The sequence below is a fragment of the Diadema antillarum genome, unplaced genomic scaffold (assembly GCF_040938485.1).
Source record: "Diadema antillarum isolate AM-2024a unplaced genomic scaffold, OU_Dant_1.0 seq00000672_RagTag, whole genome shotgun sequence".
NCBI classification, from domain to species: Eukaryota; Metazoa; Echinodermata; class Echinoidea; order Diadematoida; family Diadematidae; genus Diadema; species Diadema antillarum.
In genome coordinates, this window is record NW_027271579.1 from 12,206 (window position 1) to 38,227 (window position 26,022).

At 39.4% G+C, this 26,022-nt stretch overlaps 2 protein-coding genes across 2 annotated transcripts in view; one reads left to right on the forward strand and one right to left on the reverse strand.

The window, feature by feature from the left end:
- LOC139736879 (dynein regulatory complex subunit 4-like) overlaps positions 1–18,304 on the forward strand; it is a 29,394-nt gene extending 11,090 nt beyond the window's left edge. Inside the window, exons 2-11 of the mRNA XM_071647540.1 lie at positions 1,886–1,987; positions 3,582–3,779; positions 4,465–4,671; positions 5,140–5,194; positions 6,302–6,507; positions 7,029–7,196; positions 9,098–9,184; positions 12,264–12,473; positions 12,763–12,828; positions 16,245–18,304. Of these exons, the coding sequence (XP_071503641.1) occupies positions 1,886–1,987; positions 3,582–3,779; positions 4,465–4,671; positions 5,140–5,194; positions 6,302–6,507; positions 7,029–7,196; positions 9,098–9,184; positions 12,264–12,473; positions 12,763–12,828; positions 16,245–16,394 (1,449 nt within the window). The 3' untranslated portion in view covers positions 16,395–18,304. The remainder of the gene's footprint in view (positions 1–1,885; positions 1,988–3,581; positions 3,780–4,464; positions 4,672–5,139; positions 5,195–6,301; positions 6,508–7,028; positions 7,197–9,097; positions 9,185–12,263; positions 12,474–12,762; positions 12,829–16,244) is intronic.
- Positions 18,305–24,810: 6,506 nt separating this feature from the next.
- Positions 24,811–26,022, reverse strand: part of LOC139736881 (glycine cleavage system H protein-like) — a 28,332-nt gene continuing 27,120 nt past the window's right edge. Inside the window, exon 5 of the mRNA XM_071647541.1 lies at positions 24,811–25,552. Within this exon, the coding sequence (XP_071503642.1) occupies positions 25,455–25,552 (98 nt within the window). The 3' untranslated portion in view covers positions 24,811–25,454. The remainder of the gene's footprint in view (positions 25,553–26,022) is intronic.

The window sequence follows — 26,022 nt, forward strand, 5'->3', positions numbered from 1 at the left end:
CAGCAGGTGTGCAAGTTAGTGTCTTGATGGCTGTCCCAGAAAACATAACTTTGTTGGGGGGGGGGGGGGGGGGGGAGCTTGAGAGAAAACATGGGAGAAGAAAGGTTACCAGAGATGAGATGGTTTCATTTCATGATCAGGGGGCAAGTGGAATGAAATGAACATGTAATCAGCAACATCATGCAGAGGAAGACCCTGCTGTTTGGACATGTGTGCAGGAAAAAAGAAACAGCAACAAACAAAGAAAGGAAAAAAGAGTATGACAGGCTCAGGGCTGCCAACTCTCACGCACTGAGCGTGAGACTCACGCAGTTCAACCACTTTTGACTGTCTCACTCTGATAAACGAAATCTCACGCTAAACTTCCAAAATGGAAATGTACATGACTACAAAAATAAATATATATATCTCTAAATTCTCTGATATTCCGAATATCGATATGCCCAAGCCCAAAATTTCGAGATTTTCCCACGCGGGTGCAAAGCTTAACCAACAATTATCGTTTTCGGTTCGCGCACAAAGATGAGCTATTGGATTATGATTGGTTTCTACCTATACCACGTGAGCGTAGCTTGTACTTTTGGCAAATTACAGTGCATGTATGGCTATGACGTGTGCTTTACATCGCTTTACATACACTGACTACGTACGGCCGCACAGCAGGCCGCCAGGCGCTAGCCAGGAGGTCGCTCTGCTCCCTCGCAGTGTCTCACGCCAAACTCTCACTCAAGGTTGGCAGCCCCGCAGGCTGATGAGTTATTTTTGCATGGTGGACTAGAACACAGGGAGAAGCCACTCTGCACTGGCATGGACAGCAATAACTAACATTGACTGACATTGTGTTACACAACTAGATGAAAAACAAGGGAAGAGACTATATGAACTGTGGAAGAGAGCAATAAAGAGTCTTGCAACAATGTACATGATTATGTAACACCTGCAGGCTTCCTTTTGCCTATGAGCAAATAGGAGCTACATTGGTAGGAGGAGTGGGGTATTGCAAATTTACATTTCAATCAAATGCCCCATGTGAACAGTTTACCACATATACCCCTTTTATACTTGGCGTTAGCTCCTTTCAGGTGCGGACCTGAAGCGAGCTAACTCTCAGTATAAAAAGGTCGAAAAATAGTTAGTCCGAGCTAAAGTTAGTCCCCTGTAGGGGAGGTGGATCAGGTCAGCTTCAGGTCCGAGCTAACTTCAATATAAAAGGTTCGCGAGTTTAGCCACGGCTAAATTCACTGACCCGTGACCGCAACGCATGTGCGGTGCTTCCAGGTTGCCAATATGTACGTTTATTGCTGTACTGTTGCCACCGGCGCGCTGTGTATTATGTAGTGCATTGGTGTGTTCGCTGTTCGGTATAACTCTCAATGCAATGAACTCTTTGAACTGTCAAACGAGATGATTAAATCGTAAGAACAAAAAATAGACCAGCTCAGTACGTATACACTATATTATATGTATGTGTATATATATATATATATATATATATACGCCGATGACTGGTTGAATTTCGCGAGTAAAGTACCGTATAACAACGGAACTGAATTCGTACTTGCAAGTAAGCATGAAAACTGTCACTGAATTTTCGCTCTCGTTGGAAGGACAGCAGGCTAATGGGGGGGGGGGGGGGACGATAGGTCTGGTCTCGCACGTAACCTTGGGTGGTCGAGAATGGCAGTATAAAACGACTTGGCCCGAGCTAAAGTTAGCTCGCTTCAGAAGCGAGCTAAAAGTCGTGCCCAGTATAAAAGGGGTATCAGACTGGTAATCACAGTTAAAGTAGGATAATGACCAAATATTTTATTTATTTTGTCTCTCTTACTCCGTCTCTTGATTTGTATCTCTCTCTCTCTCTCTCTCTCTCTCTATCTCTCTTTAGCCTCCGAAGAAAGGAAAAAAGGGGAAAAAGAAGAAGTCAGCCAAGGCAAAGACACCAACTGTTATCGATGGAATCTCAACAGAAGAAATGTCAAAGGAACAGGTATGTATATATGTGTATGTTCAGTGTTCCATGTGCACAAAGTTGTGTAAATCCACTAGGAATTCTCTTTTTCTGATGATAATGACAAGTGTCACCTTTTAGAAGAAAATCATGTTTTGTAATTAGTGGATTAATATTATGTGAGAATTAGGGTTTTGAGTTTTGGACAAGTTGTGTTCAGTATTGTATTAGTTTACATTCTGATAAAGCACAGCAAATGCAGTATATTCTTGATGGTTGGTAATCACTAGCATAAACACTAGCACTAAACATAGCACAAGCACATTTGTTTTCAGGGGCCATTTCTATTTCTTAGATTTCTACAAATGCAGATGGTCATTGCTATGTGAAACTGAATGTTATAATGGCTGGTTTGGTTTTTGAATTTGCTAACAAAATAGGTGTTCACTCAGGAGAAAATATAATGTCACATGTGGCGAGCATAAACTATAGGATATAGCATGCAGTGTATTGTATCATCATTGTAGTTTTAATCAATCCATGTGCCAATCTTCAGCTAGCAAAAGCAATTTCAGAGAATTTGAATTAGTTAGTAAAGACTGTAACTCTGGTGGGTTGTAATCTGGCAGTGCTAAGAACCACAATTGTCAAAGCCAAGTTTAATGGTGTAATTAGTGCCAACTTGGAAAACTGATGCATATTTATATGTTAATGTTACAAGTAATTTTTGCCAAATTGCATGTCAACATTTTTTTGTAGCAATGGGTTTTTAGCTCACCTGAGCTGAAGACTCAACTTTGCTAGTGTCATTTTTAGGCATCCGGCATGCATCATGTGTAGATTTTTTACATTTTTAACTTCCTTTTGAAAACCCTGTAAAGCATTTTCTCCAAACTTGGCAGGTAACATCTCTCGGGGGAATTCTGTGGATTCTCAATTTCTTCTAATGGGCATAATGCCCCAAATTAAGGAATCTTTAAAAATCTTCTCCAGAACCAAAAGTGATATAGCTAAGTTAGTGTTATGAGTAAGTTCAGTGGTGACTAGTATCAAGCGTGTTCATTATATCAAATTCAGGTTTGCCCCGTCTTATTGAGAGACCAAGTTGGGTGCCAATTTTCACATTTTGATCTTCCTGAAAATGTATCATAGTCATTTTTTCAACAAAATTGGCCGGTATTATTGCCAGGGTGATACACTTGTAGAATATTGACCGGCATACCGGCGTGATGCCCCAGTGCCCCCAAAGTAGAGAATATTTCTATAACCAGAAAGGAGAGTCAATGCTATGAGTAAATACATTGCCGAGAATATTTTCATGCATCTCATGGCACATCCAGGGGTTCCCCCTTCCCATTAGGGCTGGTACCAAATTGGGGGCCAGTTTGCAAATTTTGATTTGTTTATTTGAAAGTACATGGTCAAATTTTCTACAAACTTGGCAGGTACTATTGACAGTGTGATAAGTATGGACACCAACCCCCATGGAGGCCCTCAAACACCCCCAAGTCTGCTATGCTCTTCTTGGGTAATAGTCTGCAAGAGTGTGGAAGATGAACTTGGGATATTTGGGTGAATGTGGGACCTGCTGGGTCTCTTGTGTTATCCTCTTTTTATTCATGCTAATTTCCAGCTGGAGGAACATATTGTCAGGTTACGTGAAGAGCTGGACCGCGAGAGGGAGGAGAGGAACTATTTCCAGTTAGAACGGGACAAGGTCAACACCTTCTGGGAGATTACCAAGAGGCAGCTGGAGGAGTCACGGGCAGGGCTGAGGAACAAGGATCGTGAGATGGAGGATGCTGAAGAAAGGCATCAGGTTGAAATAAAAGTAAGGAGAAGAGGATGGGGAAAGAGGCAGTCCTGGTAAAACGTGTTTTTGCGTTAAATATTGACTTGATACATCTTGAGATTTATGTATTTTTGTGCCAATTAGTATTGATAGTCATTAGCATGAAATAGATATTTTATGCTATAGTTTATATACTTTTCACATTCTGAGGCCATTGCCTGTAGTGTTGCTGTTGCTGTAGCTGTTCATATGATTATGATTATCATTGTCTTTGTGATCATTTCTGTGTTGATTCCTAAGTATTTCTGTATTGACAATATTGTATTGGCCTAAGATTTAATGGTTTGTCTTGTTTTTGTTTTTTAAGTTGGAAGTAAACTTCCACAATTTTTTTTCCTTTAAAGATGGAAGTAAACTTTGTAAAGAGTGGAGAGCATCCTTTCTGTAGACATCAGTGTCATGATTACAAAATAGATTACAAAACTTGTGATTAGCTCTGATTTGTTTTTAACAGCCACAATCAAATTTCAAATTTGCAAGCACTCTCTTGAGTTTTAGAATGATAGCATTGAAAAATATGCATGAGTGCTCTGTCACGATATTATGTTGATCTTGCAGGCTCATGATTATCATGACTCCATTGTAAATGTCATAACTATATAGTGTATCTTCCCCTTTCCTTGAAAAGCATATTCAAAGAATTCCATATTCTGCCTCTTTGAAGGTCTACAAACAAAAGGTCAAGCACTTGCTATATGAACACCAGAATAACATCTCGGAGCTGAAGGCTGAAAGTGCTGTAGCACTGAAGCTTGCCCAGGATGACCACAGATCCAACGAGTCAGACTTGAGGAAGGACAAGAGGAACCTCAAAGTGTCTCTCAAGGAGCAAGAACTCGCACATGAAGACATCATCAAGGACCTCAAGATGGTAAACCTCAAAACTCTCTATAAGATCTGTGCATGTATTGAGAAGTTGTTTGTATGTTCCCAGGGTGTGTAATCACACTATGACATTGGACTTAACATCATTTCATTATCCTATATTGAATGTGAGATTGTTAATTTTCTGTCATATCTAATTGTACCTGCGATAAGCATTTGTGATGATATGTAATTGAATTATCAAGAAAAACAAGTAGTTGTTACATTTCGGAAATTCAATCTGTTAATCTTGTAATAAAACTAGTATAACTAATGACTAGCAAATCTTTTAATTTCCCAGAATGGCAATGAATGTTAAAAGGTCCTGGCAGTCTGCCTGGCAGTCTGACATCATTGGAAGATACAGATAAAAGAACAAATAAACTTTATCATAGCCTTGAGTAGTGAAGATGGTGAAGATTCAGATCATTATTCATGTACTTCTTTTGCATTTTATCTTGTTTGCTCAATGCAGAAAAATGATGAACTTGTCACAAACCTTCGTGCAGACTTTGAAAGAGAAGCAAGAGGTAAGATTTTTATCCAGCTAGCCTGAGCCATATCCGTGCCTGCCACACTGCATTGTATTCATGTACACCAGTGCAATTTTTCTAGTCAATTGTCTGTGCTTCAATTCTTATCCCACTTTTGCAGGCAGTATTTTTTTTTAACCTCTTTTATTTCGTATAACACAGTAGTCTCTGCATTATTGGATACCGTTTAATCGGTTACTCCATTTACTTGATATACAAAGTGAACAAATAGTTACAAAGCATGTTATATTTACCAGATAATCAGGTGGGCATTTTGGTTCAAAGCTTCATCTATTCTCATTGTCTCAATGTCCTGCAGAAAGTCTTTAAAATGTGTACCTAAGTATAAATTTTGAAGAAATTGAGAGGTACTGAGAGGTGATAAAGGGCTACGGTTTACATTTTAACATGTTAAATGTGCAGGGAACGATCAATTCGCCGCATCACTAGAGGAAGACATAATTCGGCATGCCAGAAACAGACTCTTACACTAGCACCATAGACACAGTCACACAGTAATCATATATATATATACATGTCTAGCCAGCTCTCAATAAAACAAAGAATACTGAGTAAGCTTTCTTTGAATTGTTCATGGAAAAGTGAACTTACGATCGCCATCAATGGGGACAAGATGATTTATGGCTGCATGCAAGATTTATGAAGTCAAGTTGCACTTACAGTGTCACATAGATATGACTTGTCTGACGTACATTATACTAAGTCATGAATGCATGTCTGCGCTCGTGCAGGTAGTGCCTCGGCATGGATTACTGATTATTGGTATCCTTTGCAGTTGGCCATCAACAGGGTAAAGTAAGACATTATCATTCTGTAAGATTCGCATGTTGTTTGCCTTAAAACCATTACAAGAGAAAGTGGAATTTCTGCGAAGGCTGTTATGAAACACAAAACAAGCTGTCAGTGTAGTGACAAACCGTGCAGCTGTAATGTGCAGAAATGCTGATGGCATATCAGTGTTTATTTCATGTTATATGTTTCATCCAGATTTAAGAAACAAGGCAGTTTGAAAATTTGTATGAGCATTTAGTTGCCTTGCAGTTAATAAGGGTTTTTGATATGCATTATCGTGAAACATTTCAGAAATTGAGGCCAAATATGAGAAGAAGATGAGGTCTCTACGGGAAGAGCTTGAACTTCGACGCAAAACAGAGATTCATGAAATTGAGGAGAGGAAGAACAGCCAGATTAATACTCTGATGAGGAATCATGAGAAAGCCTTCAGCGACATCAAAAATTACTACAACGACATTACTCTCAACAACCTTGCTCTCATTAACTCCCTAAAGGTATGTTCCCAAAGTCTTTAATGGAATGGGAGTGACTAAATGGAGCTCTGTTTGTCTGACAAATCAATTGATATCTATTGTCAGTTTAACACATGCTACTAAGTTTGATTTACTTGGGCTTGCATCGTCAAATGGTTACAATTTGTTGTCTAATGGGAAGTAAAACAAATGCATTCGAGGTCTTTACTGCCTCCCTTTTCCATATCCCTGTATTATTGTAAAATTATTATGTTGTGTCAATTTTCTGCTTTGCATTCTTGTGTTATGACGTAATACAAAATATATTTTTCATTTTTGGAATGAATTGCCTGAAATTCACTGAGCCGATGATCACTTAGGGAACTTAATCAGATATTTACAAACTTTCTCTGTTGATGTCGGTGTAAATCAGATTATCTTTTTTTTTTTTCCTGTATGGTTTTGTATTTCAAGCTTCAGATAATTTCAATGTTACATGTGCTTGAGCTGCACAACAAATTGCCAACAAGTTCTGTCACACATCAAATTTTAAATCATCGCAGGAACAAGTTGAGGAGATGAAGAAGAAAGAGGAAAGGATGGAGAAGCACATGAATGAGATCCAGGCAGAAAACCGGCGCCTTAAAGAGCCACTAGAGAAGGCCAGGGAGGAGGTTGCAGAGCTCACCAGGCAGCTGGCCAATTATGAGAAGGACAAGGCTTCCCTTGCTGTGAGTGCACTTTCAAAGTGGAAACCTCTTTGCAAAATTATTTGTCTGTGATAGTGTATCATTGGTTTTTCATTTGAAAGCAATGAGGAAAGAATAAACACTTGTCAAACTGTATTCTGTATGAACAGTCAGCAGTTTTAGCCATTTGGTCTTCAGAAGCAGTAGGACATTGTGAGCACAGCAGGTCTTGACACTAACTTTTTTTTTTTCTCTGGTGGCTGTCGGGCCACTAAAATTTATGAATTTGAAATTTGGTGGCTTGAAAAAGGAATGTAGTGACCCAAAATGAAAGGAAATATAAAAATTTATTTTTGATTTTAGCTGCCAGGTCAAGCCACCAAAGACAGCCTTTTAAAAAATCTAATGGCTAAACATCAATTTTTAGTGGCCCTGGGCCACTGGACCACCTCTAATGTTAAGCCCTGCACAGTATAGACGAGGCTTCCAATGACATCACCAGGCCATAGCTTAACTTGCTCAGGGGCAAAAACTGCATATGGGGGGTAAGCACATAAGCGTTACATCCCACGTCTCATCGCTTGTGATTTTATCACGCCAGCCAGGCAGTTAAGTACGCAGTACGAGTGCCGCTTACTAGCTATGTGTAGATAGTGGCTGGTCACAAACACTAGATCTTGCAAGAAGTCTGGAAACAGCAAAGCATTTATGCTAGATATTGACTTGTTATTCAATTTTGAAAGTTTTGAGCATAACTAATAGTAGTTAAAGAGTTGTGTTGCTCATGGCTGCACAAATGAGGAGTCAGTCTGTGTTAATGGCAAGAAAGTCAGATGTTATGAAATACAGAGTCGAAACAATTTATTCCCAGAAAAGCGAGCAGTGGCGCTAATGTACTTTTGGTATTCTGTAGATATCTCAAATTTCACAACACCAAAATGTTTCCAGCCAGCCACTCACATAAATTTGTACCAAGTCTGTTTATGAGGAATTCCATGTTCATATCAATGTCAACATATTTTACATGTTGTCTCTCAAAACAATCACTCTTCGAGACGATTGTAGCTTACACTGCCTGTACTGTACATTCTGAATCTGAAGTTAGCTAATATTATACAACGTAATAGAAACACATGCATACACACACATTATCAACAGACTTTTTTGAACTTGCCATAATCATTGATCATGTACATTGATTTTTAGCCTTTTACTTCAAAGATATACAGTGTGTCACGCAATATTTGATGGCTAACTTTAGTGTCAGATAATGTAGGCAGCCTACACTGCAATCACACGCGAAGAGTTAGTTCTGGATGACAGCATGAAAGCCAACGACAATATCAACACTTCCCGACAACCGATTGGCTTCAAACTTTTGTAAATGGTTTGAAGTAAGTCATGAAGTGTTTCCTTTGATTTTTATGTAATTTGGATAATACAATTTGAGATACCTACATGGATACGAAAGTACATTAGCGGCCATCAGCTGACAAAGTTATGACTCAAAAGCATAGCAGAGCATAATGGTCATTTGTACATGTTACAGTGCATATATATTGTCTGCAGCATCTTGTGGTGTTTTTTATTTTGCCCCTCAGGCACATTTACAGGCTGATGAGTGTCAATGAAGGTGACGTTACGGAACCTTGTCTATATTCTAATGGTTTGAATTACCTTTTGCTTTTTTTTTGTTGAAATGGTGCTTATTTCTCAGTAAGTAACATGTAATGTGTGAACATGATATTCTGAATGATGCCAGTGGACATTAAATGAGAAGACAACTTTGACTTTGTTTCTTTGACCAAAGTCAACTAAATTCTGGAAGCTGGTATGTGACATGAATGTTGCTTGAGGTTTCCTGTTCAGAGCATAGCTAATTCTCAAGTCAAGTGAACACCTACTAATATCTATGATGTGTGTGATTCATTGTTCTTGAACAGAGTGCAAAGGCAAGGTTAAAAATCATGGACAAAGAGTACAAGGATCTCCAATGGGAACATGATGTCTTGGAGCAGAGGTTTGAGCAGGTAAGCATAACTTTTGTTCTTTTCCTTTTCCTTTTCTTCTTTTACTCATAATATAGATGCCATTAACCATCCTAAGACTTTGCAAGATTATATTTCACAAATGCATGACATCTTATAACTTTTAAGAATAAAGATTTGCCAAACTAAAATTTGCCATTTTGAACTTCACTGACATGGACATAACTATGATACATTTCCCTGTGTTATTATATCCTTGTCAATACTAAGTGTAAAATGTATGCTTCCATCCATTTCACTGCTTATTTACCTGAGTGACCTATTCCGATCATTCATCATCCTGCGTCCGTCGTGGGTCTTGCGTAAACTGTTTACATTTTCAGCTTCATCTTGCAAACTCCATGACAGATTTTCACCTAACTTGGCAGGTAGCATCCCTAGGGTAAAGGAGCTCAGTTTGTTGAAATGGGCACCATGCCTCTAAGAGCACCCTAATGCCCTGAAAAGGAATTTACAAAAAGTCCTAACCAGAAATGATAGAGCGGAATTAGCACTGTTTGTAACTAAATTGATGACTTTAGTTTTAGGATTGTTTGGGCCCTGTGGGGAAGGGAGAAGGGAAGGGGGAGGGGAAGGGTGAAGCAACTTTGGGCCAAGTTTCACATTTACAGCTTTGTATTGAAACCTCATGGTGGATCTTCACCAAACTTCCCATGTAGCATCTCTAGGGAAATAGGATCTCTATTTGTTCAATGCCCCCAAAGCCCCTAAATTAAGGAATCTTATTTTTTTTCCTCTCTAGAACCAGTAGTAATAGAGCTACATGTAAGGTAGTGCTATGAGTAAGTACATTGATGACTGTGCAGTGGGGGGAGGTGAGGAGATCAAAGGGGGGGGGGGGGGGGGGGGGCATACACTTTCAAATCTTCAGGTACTTCGGAATGCATGTTAACATATTCACCAAACGTGACAGGTATTCTTGCTAGGGTGATCAAATAAATATTTGCACAAATGGGCACCATGCCCCACTTAAAGGCCCCCAGGGTCGCAGAACCCTTCATTAGAGAATTTTTAAAAGATCTTCTTCTATAAAATCAGAAATGCTAGAGCTAAAATGCTCTAAGTGTGTTTTTATGTGCAGTTTCAAGTCTGTTCATGTTAGATGTAGGATAATTTCCATTGTTGGCTGGGGGAGGGGGATGAAAAAATTGAGACCAATGTTTACATTTTCAACTTGAAAATGCATGGTCAAATTTGTCTCCATGCTTGGCAGGTATTATTGTTGGGTTGATAGCATATATATTTGTACAAATTGGCACCTTTGCCACCCTTAGGGACCCCAGAGTCCCCAAGTTAAATATTAATCTTTAAACAAATCTTCTTTTAAACCAGATACAATAATGTATATACACTGGTGAATGTTCTTTCAAATTTGTTCGTGCCAGATCCAGGGATGGCCTCTTTGAGGCTAGGATCAAATAGGGGGCCAGTTTTCACATTTTCATCTTCTTTTTTGAAAATACATTGTGAAGTTTTCTGCAAACTGCAAACTGCAAACTTGGCAGGTATTATCACCAGTGTGCTGAAATATACAAATAGACAACATGCCCCTGCCCCTATTCCCCCCAAATTGACTATGTTCTTCTTAGGCCCCCATCTCACTAGGAAGGTGACCATGGCGATCTATGACGATTTAACAATTCGTGGCGCGATCGCCGTCCATCTCCATATTTGGCCTCCGAGGCGATTACACTATGATTTCTCTACGTTCAGCCTGCGCTGTAGGCGATAGTGCCACGATAATGCTACGACGCTGCCACGTTTTTGCCGCTTTTCCAAGCCGACGAGACGCGCTGCTTCTGCGATCAAAGCAATCGTATTGCGATATTAGTACGCTTATCAAGACCTCGCTACAACAGTGATACGATTGGAGCAACAGTGATACGTTTATGCCGGGCTCATGCTACGATCTCAAGCGATCAGGGTATGAAATTGGTTTCATGATTGAATTTCTTCAGGCAGATGTCAGTGTCAAACGAACGTGGATATGCAAAATATGGTTTTACCCTTACATCTTAGCATTCTAGAACACACCTGTAAGAACCTGATGTGAAATTGCACTATTAAGTTAAGTCATCCATTCAATTAAAAGGGTAAAATATGTATATAATATTAAAGAACCGGCTTACGAGCAAACTACAAATCGTATCCTACGATGAGACAAATTTATGAAGATATATTTGAAAAGATTACAACTGAATTTACTTTCATTGATTTGCAATGGTATATAAAAAACAAACAATTTAATACACAGAGTAGATTCACTTTCTTTTGTTCATGGTTGGTTCCTGTTACGTAATGCTGTAAAAGTGGTAATTTTCATGGGCGATGAGGCCGCTTTTGATGTGCTTGAGTTACGCCTAACGCGTTGCTACCCCGTCAGAGTTACGAATGTGGCGCTTTTAATGTGCTCGTGAGGCGAGTTTGATATGCTCTAAAACCACGGCGACCTCGTTACGGAAGTTTTGGATATATTCAAAACTTCCGTAGCGAGGTCGCTGACCATGGCGATGGTGGCGACCCTCCGCGCTTCTGAACCGCTCAAGATACGATGGAGAAGATTTAAAGCGATCAAGCCACGATCCACCGCGCTTTGTCGATTTTTGATGATCGTAGCGGAATCGCCGTCTAGTGAGATCGGGGTATTAGATTCTTAGTCTGCAAGAGTGTGTGGACGGTGAACTTGCAGTGCCTCAGGTGAGCACTAGACCAGCTAGATCTTTTGTTCATAAAGCTCCTGCACCTTGTCCTATATCATATTTGGGAGAGTATATCTATTGCAGGATCAGGCATTAGTGTAATCAATTTTAGACTACATCCTTTTGACAAGTTTTTTCTTCAGATCAGTGCAAAGAGGTTTCAAAAACATTTTTGTAACATTGATTTCAAACAAATACAAGAAGACTTCTTGTTATTTTCTGTCCTTATACAGCCTCTGTGAAAGACTGTATCAAAGTATCAAAATCACCCCTACATGAAGGCTGTCCTTTCATGTTGTGTGTGCATGTTTTGTGCAAATTACCCCTTCCAATCGTATTTATTGTTGTCCTTGCATCCACAGCTGCAGAAAGAGCGAGATGAGCTCTATGCCAAGTTTGTCAAGGCCATCCATGAGGTGCAGCAGAAGAGTAGCTTCAAGAACCTGCTGCTTGAGAAGAAGCTTGGTGCCCTTGCTGATACGCTGGAGAAGAAGGAGGCACAGCTCAATGAAGTGCTCTCTGCCTCCAACCTTGACCCAACTGCTCTGACTGTGGTCACCAGGAAACTGGAGGTTAGTTGCATTATACCCTGACACAAACATACACCAATCTGCATGTGGTTGATCAGGCAAGATGCAGACATTGTGAAACTCTACTCTTACATGAACTGTATCATCAGGTAGGGTTAGAGCTGTCTAAATGAGGACAGCTGTAAAAACTGGGGTCGTACTTTACATGCTATTCTGATTACTTATGTCCAGTATGACCAGTGACAACAGATAGATATTTTCTATGCAGTTGTTTAAGAAGTTTTTTTTTCCTCTCACACCTTCTATTTTCTGTATGTTCTCTGCTCTGCAGGATGTCCTGGATTCCAAGAATAGTGCCATCAAAGATCTCCAATATGAGCTGGCTCGGGTTTGCAAGGTAAGATAAGGAGGCTGATTAGCAGTTCATGGATTCTTTATGATCACTTCAATTATTTCAGTGGGAAAGGTTATATTAGTTTGTCAATTCCCATGAAGCATTTGACAGAATCCACTGACTGCATGTTAAGAATAAGTAGTGACAATAGTGTAAGTAGGGTTAAAGACTTATGAGCAGAGTTGAACAGATAAACCCCTCTTGTAAATTTCAGGACTGGAGGGAAATAAGTTGGTCTACTTATGATATGATATGAAACACAAAAGACACTGAATTCTTCATGTACAGTCAAACCTGTCTATAGCGGCCACCGAAGGGAAACCAAAAAAGTGGCCGCTATAGACAGGTGGCCGCTATAGACAGGTCGGCGGCCATTTTGCATTTTAACATGTGTATTGCACAATAGCATGGAATATCGCATGTTATTCTTTTTAAAAAAGGCAAATAAGTTTGCACTAGCAGCTAGAGTACGAAGATTTTGTTTGTGCAATTCACAAGTCGTGTACTTCATTTCTAATTTTATTTTAGGCTTCTTCTTTTCTTTTGATTTTTTTTTCTATTACTATTTTTTTATTTTTGTGAAGATTTGACTACAAATGTATTGTGAGATTCAGCTACGCGACCCAGGCCAACGCATTACCGATACCACGATGGGGACGTATCTCACTCGGTGTCATGTTGGCTCTGAAAAGAGCCGTTTGTGGCCCTGAAAAGGGCCGTTTGGTAATGGTTGGCACTGAAAAGAGCCGTTAGGAAGTGTCAAAGAACATCAAATCTTTTTGAAGAAGTCAAGCATCGTGGTCTGTCGGACCTCCTGTCATTGTCGTTGATGCTCTCGGAGGACTGCATTTTCCAAGCCATCGCATCTTTCGAGAATCTCGGTGTACCCTTTGCTCACTGCCAATGCCTGTATGTCTGCAATGCTCTTCCCGACATCAACAAGATTTTTGAGTTTGAGCTGGCTGAGCTGTGGTTCCTCCTCTTCGCTGTCTTCACCGTCATCATGGTTGGATTCAAGCCGACGCTGAAAATCCTGCACAGTTGAAGCCTGGTCGGGATCAGTTGTCACGAGAGAAGCATCAGTTGTCACCAGGTCCTCCAAGGACATCTCCAGCTCCTTCTTGACACACACCTTCCAGTCCATCGCTTGGCTCTTCTTGCTCAAGTTCTACCTCACCGACGTCCTGGGGGCTGACACCGCACTTGCGGAAGCACTTTTGTATTGTTTCAGCGTTAGTGTCTTTCCATGACTGATCGACCCAGTAAATGGCCTGGAGGAGGTTGGTACGTCGCATGATATCAGGGGCAGTTAAGCCTGGTTCCTGCTCCATGTGCTGGATGATCCCTCTCAACTGACGCTTTCTGAACTTCAACTTCGCCGCTTGAATGATTCCCTGGTCCATGGGCTGGGTGACGGAAGTGGTGTTCGGAGGAAGGAAGACCGGTTTGATGTTCAACAACTGCAAGTGAGGATGGCAAGGAGCATTGTCAAGGAGCATGAGGATCTTTCGACGTTGTCGCTTCATCTTCTCGTTGAGCTTTGTTATGAAGAGTTCAAAGAGATTGCTGGTCATTCAGGCCTTTTTGTTTGCATGATAGTCCACAGGGAGATCCTTACGTTCAATCCTACCGAAGCATCGTGGTTTGATTGACTTGCCGATGATCATCGCAGGCTCCTTTTCTCCGACGGTGTTGGCGCACAGCATGAGAGTGATGCGCTCCTTTGACCATTTTCCGTGAGAGCAGTCTGTCCCTTTGAAGTGGAGGGTAGAATCAACAGATGCCTTAAAGAAAAGTCCCGTTTCATCCATGTTGTAAATGTCACGGAGGTCGTAGTCAGCGCACAGTTCGGGCAGCCTCTGTTTCCAGTCATCTACAACATCTGTCTCGACTCCACCAATCTCTCCGTTCATCTTGCCGAAGATGATGTTGTGCCGCCGACGGAAAGCCTCCAACCAGCCGTTTGATGCTTTGAAGTCGTCGAGCTGTAGTTGCACTGCTACATCCCTTGCCTTCTGCTGAAGAAGAGGACCGCTAACAGGGAAAAGCCGAGCCGTGCAATCCTTGAACCATTCGTAGAGGATGGCATTCAGTTCATCATTTGCTGTCTTTCGGTTCTTTCGTTTGCGGTCGAGTGGTACATTTCTTTCAAACACCTCGATCCATTCCTGCTTCCTCTTCAGTATGTTTTGGATTTGAGTTCTCCCGCAGCAATGCCCTTGAGGAGAAAGCCTCTCGGCGATGGTATGTGCGCTCAACTTGTCTTTGTCGTGCATTCTGATGACTTCCATCTTTTTTTTAAGGAGAGCTGATGCTGCCCTCCTGGCACTTTTGCAGCGTTGGTAGCCATCTGGGAGTTGTGGTATTCGAAGCAAACTCAGAAAAAAAACACAAAAAGGAACTTGAACGGCGGTGAAAACGGTGTGATGCAATGCGATATGAACGCAAGAAAAAGAAAAGAAAAAAAAACCAGACGTACAGTGCTGATAACTTTGTTGCGTTGTAGGGGGAGAATACAGCTGGTGCGTAACAATTGGCTGAAAGTAAGCACGGACACTGACATTGTTTCTCTCGGGGCGAGACAGATTCGAGCTCTTCAGTGGAAAAAAATATCCATTTTTAAAAAATAAAATAAAGGCGTTGTTGAATTGATAAAAATAAATTAACATCTGAAACATTTTTACCTTGAATATTGAAGTCTTTATTTTGATTATCTTGAATTTTTGTAAGTCTTCAAAATAACATTTCGAGCATGAAGTGCTGGTTCGTACCAGATTTGCATGTGTGGGGATTGCGAGCGACTTTGAAGCGGGGATCGGTAATGTGCAAAGCTGACGTGAACAATAAACAATATTCCAAAACGAGAATCCAATTGTCCTTATACGTGTATTCAAAGGAATTTTTATCACTAATTAGTCGGCATATTGGTAAAATTCTATGACGATATTGCAAGCTGTCTTTGCCTTTGTAGCATCTATTCAGGGTGGCATTATTGAAGTCTATATCTAGTCAAGTTGGCAGAGTAATAATACGGCTTTTCACGACGAAGAGCTGCGTTTGTCAGTCATGTCTGTGTGATAGAGCCAGGAGTCTGAAGAATGCATGCAAAGAACGTAGAAGTCAACATATTCATGGCTGATAAACTGTTCAGGTAAATTTTTGTGGCCGCTATACGCAGGTTGATACACTCCATGGGATACAAAATGAGTGGCCGCTGGCCGCGTTAGGCAGATGGCCGCTATATAGAGGGTCTATAACACAGAAAATTAAAGTTAAAATTGAAGTTAAACTGCATATTAAGCACACTTACCTGAGCTCTTCCTACCATCATGCATATGAAGCAACGATAGTGGCATTCTTGTGCATGTCTTGCAGAGTACATACTTATTTTTTTTTCTCTATGTTGTTGATTCTTGCAGGCACACAATGATCTACTTCGTACTTACGAGGCCAAGCTGCAGACCTTTGGTGTTCCTACAGAAGAATTAGGGTTCAAGCCTCTGGAAAGTACAGTTGGAGGACAGGCGCTTGGCCAGGGAGCAGCGGGACTCGTTGCTGCGCCCACATAGACCAATGGAAACTTCTGTGTGAATACTGGGACACTTGTGAAATCCAACTTTCTTTGCAGTCTCCTTCTGATTCCATGAAGTGTTTGCAAGGAAAAACAAACCTTGAATCCAGAATATTGCTTCCCAAAATTAGAGATAACCATCATGATAATGGTATCATTATTGTTAAGATGTGTTGTTCATGCTTACTTGCATCAGCCATTGAGTACTCCGCAGAACTGAGATGATCAGTACCCTCAACAGACCACATACTTATTGCAATTCCATTACAGCTGTGATTAAACTAGGTTCATAAAAGAGTAGCTGATGAAAGTTGCTTAACATAATCACAGTTTAGATTACCTTAATGTCGTGTTGCTTTCAAATGGGAGAGAACCATTGTGAACCTCCAACTACTGTAAAAGTGGAAATTTTTGTGGTGTTGAAATTTTCGCGCATTTTGCGCAATCAGAAGCTAGCGCAACAATAAAAGCACTTGAATATTTTTGCTTGCCATAATGTTCCAGCAGTAATGTCTTGATTTTGCAGAATTAAAAACACACAAAACTCTTTTTAACCAGCCAAGCGTAAAAAAATTAGTTGCGCGAAAATATCCACTTTTACAGTATTGGGCTCTACATAGTGATTTGTCGGTGGAATGACATCCCAATTCCATCTGCCAAAGCAAGCAGATACTAGAGATTCCAGACCCTTTGTTGTGCCAGTCACTGCCTTTCAAAAAGTGCCCCTTCTCAGTATGTCATGAAGAGCAAACTGAATTTTCATGATTACAAACAAGACAAAACGAAAAGGGAGGGAAGCACAGACTTGCTCATATGTAGAGGGTGTATGCTGAATGTAGTATGGAAGCAAAGCCCTAGCTATTCTTTCTCTGTGCTGCAGTTCTGGTCTGGTATTTAAAGTATGGTGAACGAGACATTAAAATCAAGAAAATCATATAAAAGAAGGTGTCAAAGCAGAGGGAATTGTCTCCTTAAACAGATTTTTAATGTGACTTACTAAAAGATATTCACGCCACTGAGAAATCGCGAGTTAAAACCGACTAATTTGCTTCACTGATATTCGCTCCGGAACAGCCGTCTTTTTCTAGCCCTAAAATATGACGTCACAAAATGAACAAAACCCTTTACGAGTGCAGTGGGACATCGAGGCCACCATTCATAAAGCACATATTTCTTGGTGAGCGGATGCAATATCTGGCCTGTCTTTAGTTGCATCTGCTTTCTCGGCTGAGACATTAAAACGTCCAATTTTTACCTTATATTGTACGGAAAGACTTTGAGTTTGACATTGAGAGTGAATTGAGTGATGACAGTGACAATGACACTGATCGTGACAGTGGCAAAGTCGAGGTGGTAGAAGAAGCGAGGGAGAGGCGATGGATATGGAAGGCCGCTGCGGACACAACTCGTTTGGGGCATACATGGAAACGGGCATACATATGCAACTGCCTCTCCATACGTATGCCCCAAATGAACCACGTCCGCAACGGCCCTCCATAGACGGAGCCCACTGTGTGGATGGAGTGCATAGCACAGCACACATTTCGTGACGTCAGATCGGGTTCAGGTGGTCTAAAAAGGGTCTCAAATACACCATCTCTCCATCGTTCTGGAGACATTTTTACCTTCTGAAAGTTAATTATTCATATTCCTAGAGACTTAAGCTTTCCAGAAATGTATGAATCACCTTGTTTATGAATACAGTATCATCCTTTTTTTCTCGTTACCATACTTTAAGGTTTTCAGAAATTGATGTTTCTCCCTTTATGGGACAAAGAAAAAAAAAAAGAAAGACCAAAACTGGCTTTCGAGGGAATTTGACTGGTTAGAGTGACTATTGTCCAGAGCAGAATCATATTTCCAAAAAAGAAAAGATACTGGTATTCTTGCTTTTGTAACAAACGTTCAGTAATGCCAAGGACTAGTTCCAGATTTGTTTTGTTCTGCTTGAATCGGATGAAGAGCTATGGAGTTCACCACGCTCAAATTTGTCACTAAAATCAATTCACAGTCAGTGATATGTATATATATATATATATATGTATCTGTACAGAGAGAAAGTACAATTTTGGATAAGTCCTCTGTGTATCAATATAAATGATTGTAAATCACTTGGTGTGAAAATAAAGCTATCCCACGTTCTGTATATGTGGTTTCAATTTTGCTTTTGTATTTAAAAAAAATCACAAGAACTATACCCCAAGTTTAACCAAACACTAAGGCCCGAATTCACGAAGATGGTACAATCTTCGTGACCGTAGTTTTGAAAAGACCATAGTTTTGTGCGGGGCACCAAGTGTCGCATGGCCTATTTCGTTGACGAAATTACATTTTGTAACGAAATTAACATTTCGTCGACGAAATGACAGATTTCGTAACAAATTACGGTAGGCCATGCAACACTTGTCGCCCCATTAAAAAAATATGGTCTTTGTCCATGGTCTAAACCATTGACAAGATTTTACCACCTTCGTGAACTCGGGCCTAACTGTAGGACCTCTTTTTCCATAAGAACCTTGACATTTTATGCTCTGCCACTCAACAATTGTAGGCTTGCTTTCATTGTTCTTCTTCTCCTTGACAATCTAATGGCAATATTGTTTTGTAAGGTGCACACACACACAGCTCACATGCACCCACACACATAAATATGTACATACTGGAGAACAGCTCATTAAAAAAACCAAAAACAGTTAGCTATACATTTGTAGAATTGCAATAAATGTGGCATATTGAAATGCACTTGTATGTCACAGTGGACAGACATTTCCCTCCTTTTATACTTCTATAATATTAGCATTATTCCTATACACCACCTACCTGGTTTCCATGGCAATGACATTAACAAAGGTATTTAAAAACATGCACAAAAAAATGTACACATTCACCAACTGTTCAATACATGGCATACATAGTATGAAAATATATTGTCTCACTTACCACCTGAATACTCCATGAAGTAATTTGTATGAAAAAAGTTTCATTTCGAACAACCATTTCTAATTTCTATTGCCTTAATTAATGCATTGTATTATAAGACATCTGCCAATACAAAATAGGAAAACCATAAGCTCAGGGCATGTAACCAATCTTCAGATAGTTGATAAGGAAAAATAATTTATGATTTTAGCAATTTAATGGTTTAGGTTTGACCCAATATTATCATTTTACTATAATACAGTAGCAACGATCAATGCCAATTTCATTTCCAGAGAGACAAGATATACTATGGAAGTACATGTATAGTGAAGTGCATTCAGACAATGAACCATGGGTGACAGGACAGTGGACAAACGAAGTCAGAAGACGGATATTTGCTAAGTTAATGCTTAGAAACAAACTTGATCCATATTTTTTATGCTTTTATTAAAAAAATGCTGTTATTATGGCAATGCATTGTTTCAACATTGATAAAATATGTGTCTTGCACATCTAGAAATTGTGTCTTGCACATCTAGAAATTATATTGGTCACATGTGCCAATGTCAAATGCTAAAAAAAGACTGAAGGAGGAAGCTCAATCCACAATATTTTTGTAGAATTTTTAATAAAAAAATATTGTACAATTATATGATGGCAAGACATACTATAGCAGTCACATGTGCCCAAAATCAAGTCAAATGCTCAAAAATTGGAAATTAGCTTAATCTTCAATATTTTTGTATGATTTTCATTTTAAAAAGCTGTTACATATCTAAACGTAAAGTTGTATCAGTCCACATTGACGAAAGATGCGTTTCGCACATCTAAGTGCTATAGGGGTCACATGTGCCAAATCCTATGGCTAATGCTCAAAAACAAGGAAGTTAGCTCAATCTACACATTTTTGTTTCATTTGTATAAAAATTGCAGTTACCATGGCAACACATCTTGAAACTGTAAAAAAAAAAAGGTGTTTTGCGCAGTAGCGTATTTCAGCAATCATGTCTCAAATTGCAAAGCAATTTATGCTCAAAAAGAAAGAGGAGTTCAATCCACCTCATTTTGTATGATTTGTATAAAAACTTGTCAGTGGCATATCTACGGGGGAGGGGTTAGGGGGTTTAACACCCTCCCCCCCCCCTTGGGCTGCCAAGTGAAAAAATGCGATGCGCATAGAAAAACGCCATCATGTGTGCAGACCCACACAGTATGCTCCTAACACTGTCTCATGCTCAACCTCTTTCTGTCAACACATTTTTTGACACTCGCACAAATGTGTATTGCACAGCTACACATTACATTGATCACAATCCATGCAAAATTTCACTTGAACTGCTTCAACACTGATAAAGCAGTTCCATGCACATTTTGGTATGATACACTGTATTTTTAAACTCTGCCGTTACCATTGCAATGTATTACTTGCTACACGTACTGACAAAAAAGGTGTCTTTCACATCTACTGATGAAAGTGGTCATGTCTCACATGCTGAATTTTGGGTCCATTGCTTGGGTCCATTGCTCAAAAGATGAGGGAGTAAAATATATTTCAATCCAAAAGATTTTCCAATGGACTGACAGACTACTGGCAACCCTACCTCTGGATGATTCCTATACCCCCTTACACACTTTGGGGTGGAGGTATGTACAAAAAGAGAGAACAATTTGCTCTTCTAGCTCTCTGGTAAAGTAAAGAAATTAATAACCTTTCTAACTAAAATCATTGCCACTTATGCAAAACAGTAATTTTAATTTTGTATTCCTAGGATGTCATTTTTCAAGTCAGCACACTTGTGTATGGTTAACTCAGGCACAGTTCATGTGAGGTATCAAACGGGCAGGATCCCACTTTCATGTCATCACATTTGAATTCATTCGCTGACAAAGACAGAGCACAAAAAAACACACAAACAAGTGAGTGGATTTTAAAACCTGCACAGTGGAGTTTCATTTTCCCTTCTGCAAAGGTAACTGCATACTCTTGTAAAAACTAACCAAAGCACAAACCAAAAAACACACACACAAATAAACATGGTGTACATGATCATGAATCCAACAGTAAAGTCACATGGACAGACTTTTGACACACAGGAAGGCATCCTTTCAGGAAACAACCCAAATGCTGAAATATATGAACATCAGTGAATGCTGTTCTTGAACATTACAACAGCCAAGCTTTATCTGGTGGACCATCCAAATATGAAATACAGTCAACCGCGCATAAGTCGAATAATCGCCCAAGTTGGAATTCTTTTCAAGTTCTCTTCTCTTTATATTCTATTGATTTTAATCCCTCATAAGTCAAATTTTCTAAGTCGAAGCTATTTCTTCAGTCCAAATAGATTCGACTTAGGCAAGGTTGACTGTATTTACTTTTCTTTGACAAGAGCAGGATGAGAACAAAGTTCTAGGCATTAAGGAAGTGCTTTAGCTCATATTTTTTTATTATCACCCGGCATACATTTCCAACAAGATAGTGAGTATAACAATAGGTGGAAGTGATGGCAGCATGCAATTACTTCCTGTTACCATCATTAATACTTTATAGAAAAAGATGCTTGTGATGTTTGATCCCTGAATGAAATCAAGAATGTTTATAAATTACATACAATTCACATTTTTGCCTTGAAAGTTAATTTCACATACACTGTACTTGGTACATAAGAAGGCAGCATCTGTAATTTCATGTCAATCTGAGCATTTCTTAGTATCACAACCTGTAGAGACTGGATACAATGGACATGAAAACATAACATTTCACCCAATTACACTAAAAACAAAACAAAACAAACCAAAATAAAAAGAAATGAAATACTTAGATATTTATTTGACTTGGAAAATTGCCAAGCCTTTCATTCATTCTGCCTTTCAATAGCTCATCTATAAATATGATGGCCACAGTGAAACTAGCATATATTTCAGCAAAGATTATGTTGTAGTCTGATTTTGGTAAGCACATGGAATATGAAACGATCAAAATTTGGACCCCTATATTAGTCAATGGCTCATCAAAATGGTTAAAAATATGACAGACTGGTCATATTCTTGAACACTAGTCATGATATCTGGTCAAAAGTCCTGGCTAGTTACAAGAAAATGTTTGGAGTGATTATCCTATATATTACATCACATAATACAGGGCTCGACACTAACGGTGGCCCGGTGGCCCGGGGCCACCAAAAATGAAAGTAGGGCCACCAAATTTCAAAAAAGGGCAAATTTGGTGGCCCGCTTCGGGCCACCAACATTTTTTGAAAAGTACGTCAATAAATTCGTAACCTTTTGCGCCGGAAATGCATAAATGCATGCAGTGAGTGTGTGCAAACGTAGTAACTTTGTCTTTTGTGTTTTGAGAAATAGAAATATGCTCTTCTAGCTTCTTAATTATTTGCATGTAGGCCTAATCTGATGTCATTTATTTATGTTTAGATGTTGCAACCCATGTGCCTGTCAATGAAGATTTATACTCAGTCTTCACCATTCAGTAGTTAAATTTGTTTAAAGGATGGATGAAAAGGACTGAATGAGTGCCTGAGAGTGAGTGTTGCGAGTTTGTTGAGGTTTATTTATGAGTAGATATGTCCAGCTTCCAATTCTTACTATGATAGAACTTAAATATTTGACTAATTTACAAAAAAAAGGACCTTAACTGTTGTTTTTTTTTCGGGCCACCAAATTTTTCTCTTGGGCCACCAAAAATCTGAAATTGATGATTTTGGTGGCCCCATCGGGCCACCAAAAAAAAAAAGTTAGTGTGGAGCCCTGCATAATAACTGGTAAGGCTTGAGGAAAAACCATGTACGTGTCGGCCTTCAAACATGCATCAATGAAGGTCAGTGCAAACACATATAAAGGTAAGCATTAGTTTCAAAAGACTTTTGTAAAAACAAAGTAGTGAATGGGGAAACCTTGACATGGCAGCGTTAATGACTACTGGTAGACCTCAGTTTTCTCTTCTTAACGCCAAGAGACTTGCATTGAAATCTCTCAGACTTTCTACATAGCCTGTGATTGATGTAGGAAATTATGTACCACATGACAAAAACATAAACATTTGACCACTGACCTCCCAATACCTAGCTTCCACAGCCATGCAGTATAATTCATCATGCATATTTGTACTGCATACAGTGTATGCCATTAAAAAGATCAACCAACATGTAAAATGAATTAACCCATTACAATTGTACCTACAAAATCATAAAATTCTGACAAACTTCATGTTGGACTCACTGTGTTTCTCTATGCAATTGGTTGATATCAGGGAGTTACAATATCTTATGGCATCCTACACGGAGAGTACATTTTTGTAAATTGTCTTGGTCGGGTGACAGACTCTTCATTTGCTTGAAAATCCTCCTTCACTTTTTTTGAAAAAAAAATTTTTATGACAGACATTCAAAATTAAACATTTTCTTAACATTTCCACTGACTTCATGATTCAGCACACATATAGCAAAGACCATAGATGTTCTGACATATTGACCAAAACAAAACAAAAAGTCTTCACAGATATCAAAGAAAAGTTGTTTGTCTTCATGTCTACAAAGAAAATGAAGGTTACCATGAGCCAGACGCCACTGAAAAAGACAAAGACAAATGCCTTCTGTGCCCATAGGATGCCATGCCATAGAAATCATTGAGACACATGATTTCTTATTATTGGTATGTTTCCCTACAACTTCTTAAATCCGCAGCTTTTACACTACTGCCTTCATTACTATCAAATATCTATTTTTGGGAATTTACCTTTGGTGAGTTAAGGTGTTCACAAGACCCATACCAAAATCATACAAAGAAGCATCCTTTCACAGTGAATATCTGAACACTTAATTATGAGGGGGGGGGGGGGAACTCAATATAACAAACTCTGAAGAAACAAGATAATTCCTGTCACAGGGACTGCAATTCTGCACTACAAAATAGTACCAAGTTTCCTTTCATACTAGTCTGTGTACTACTCAACTACATGTATTATAGCCAGATTGGGTGTCTAACGAAATACATGTGTAGCTGTTAAAACCACCTGAATCTCATAATTTCAAAACTTAAGAAAGTAATGTTGTTTTGCATGGCATTCACTGTGTTGAAACGGGTGCTGTAAAGATATTTGGGGAAAATGATACATCAAACATCATATATCAAACATCATATATATAACTCTTTATTCCTAACTAGGCCGGGCTATTCAGGTAGACGATAGAGCCGGGGGGGGGGGGGGGGGGGGGGGGGTTGCCTCCCAGGCCCCCCTCCAGATCTTGGCCGTCGACCGCACGATCGCGACGGAAATTGGCACACACATTGCCTATGACGTAATCTAAAGTACCGTGAAGTTAATTTTTCAAAAAATTATCATTTATGCTAAATTATGCTAATTTATGCATAACTATGCATGAAATCAGACAATTTGGTATAAATCACTTAATAAAGCTCAAAACAAGCACATTTTTTGTGTAAATATTCTTTTTAGTGTCCTTAGCAAATGTAGGAGAAAAAATTGTGCCATCAGAAAAAATTCTGAAGTATTTATTGTTTTTTAATTTCTTATGTATTTCTTTGTTTTTTTTAATTTACTGTTTTTCATTGTTTTTTTCGATGAAATTTGTCCGCTACATTGTTCCGAACAAGAAAATATGTTATCAATTGGTTTTAATCAATAAAACTCCAAAATAATCATGCTTTTATGAAATTTGCCTGTAAGCACAGTTTGCATTGAAATTGCACACGAATTCACGTTTTTGAGCAATTTTTGGTCTAACATGAATGTACATATTTATGCGCAACTTCGGAACCGTGCGCCCGGGCATCGCAAATTTGGTGTCAAAAGATGCAGGAGACTCAAAAGAAAAAATTCATGAAACGTCGCGGCGATAGCTTTTCGCGATAGCGATACATCGCGTGGAACGTCGGGGGGGGGGGGGGGGCGGCCTAGTTAGGGTTAAGTCACACAGGGCTTTCATTATCACTATTTTTTCATTTTCTTTTTTTTTTTTAATTTCAGCTCGATGATTGAGCACAAGGAAAATAATTTTGTAACAGTCTGCCCGACACCGTTTCCCTGGAAGAATATTCTGCTTTACTTCACACATCTCGTTATACATTAAGCATCGTACATGATATATGATTATCAAAACCCCTAACTTTCTGCCTCCTCGATGTATTTTTCATATTGCTCCTTCGTCATCAGGTCATCCAGCTCTGAGATATCACTGAGCTTCATCCGCACTAACCAGCCTGACAAAGTGAGAGAGATATCAAGTGATGATTTCATGTACATGTAAAACAATGCTACATTTGGGAGTGTCAGAAAGTTTCCAGACATTACACTTAAAAAGTTGTAGTAGCAAGAAATTGCATGATTACTGACCCAACTACCCAGATTTACCCCAGTGAAACTGACAGGTTCTTTTTTTTAATGGGGATGGGGGGATTGGACTATCAATATTGTAGAATTACAATAATTATCATCATTATCATCATCACCTACAACTTTGCAACCGTGGAGTACAGGTATAAACGGAGAAAGATACATGCTCAGTTCATATTCATATCGGGATCAGAGTTGATATTTTTGTGTGTTGTTAAGTTCCCTGACAGCACCCAACTTGCAAAATTTGCGAGAAATAAACACCAAGCCAAATATATGGCATATACAGTATTACTCTGTTGTTGCATCCATTTCAGTGATGTATTGCTACAGAGCA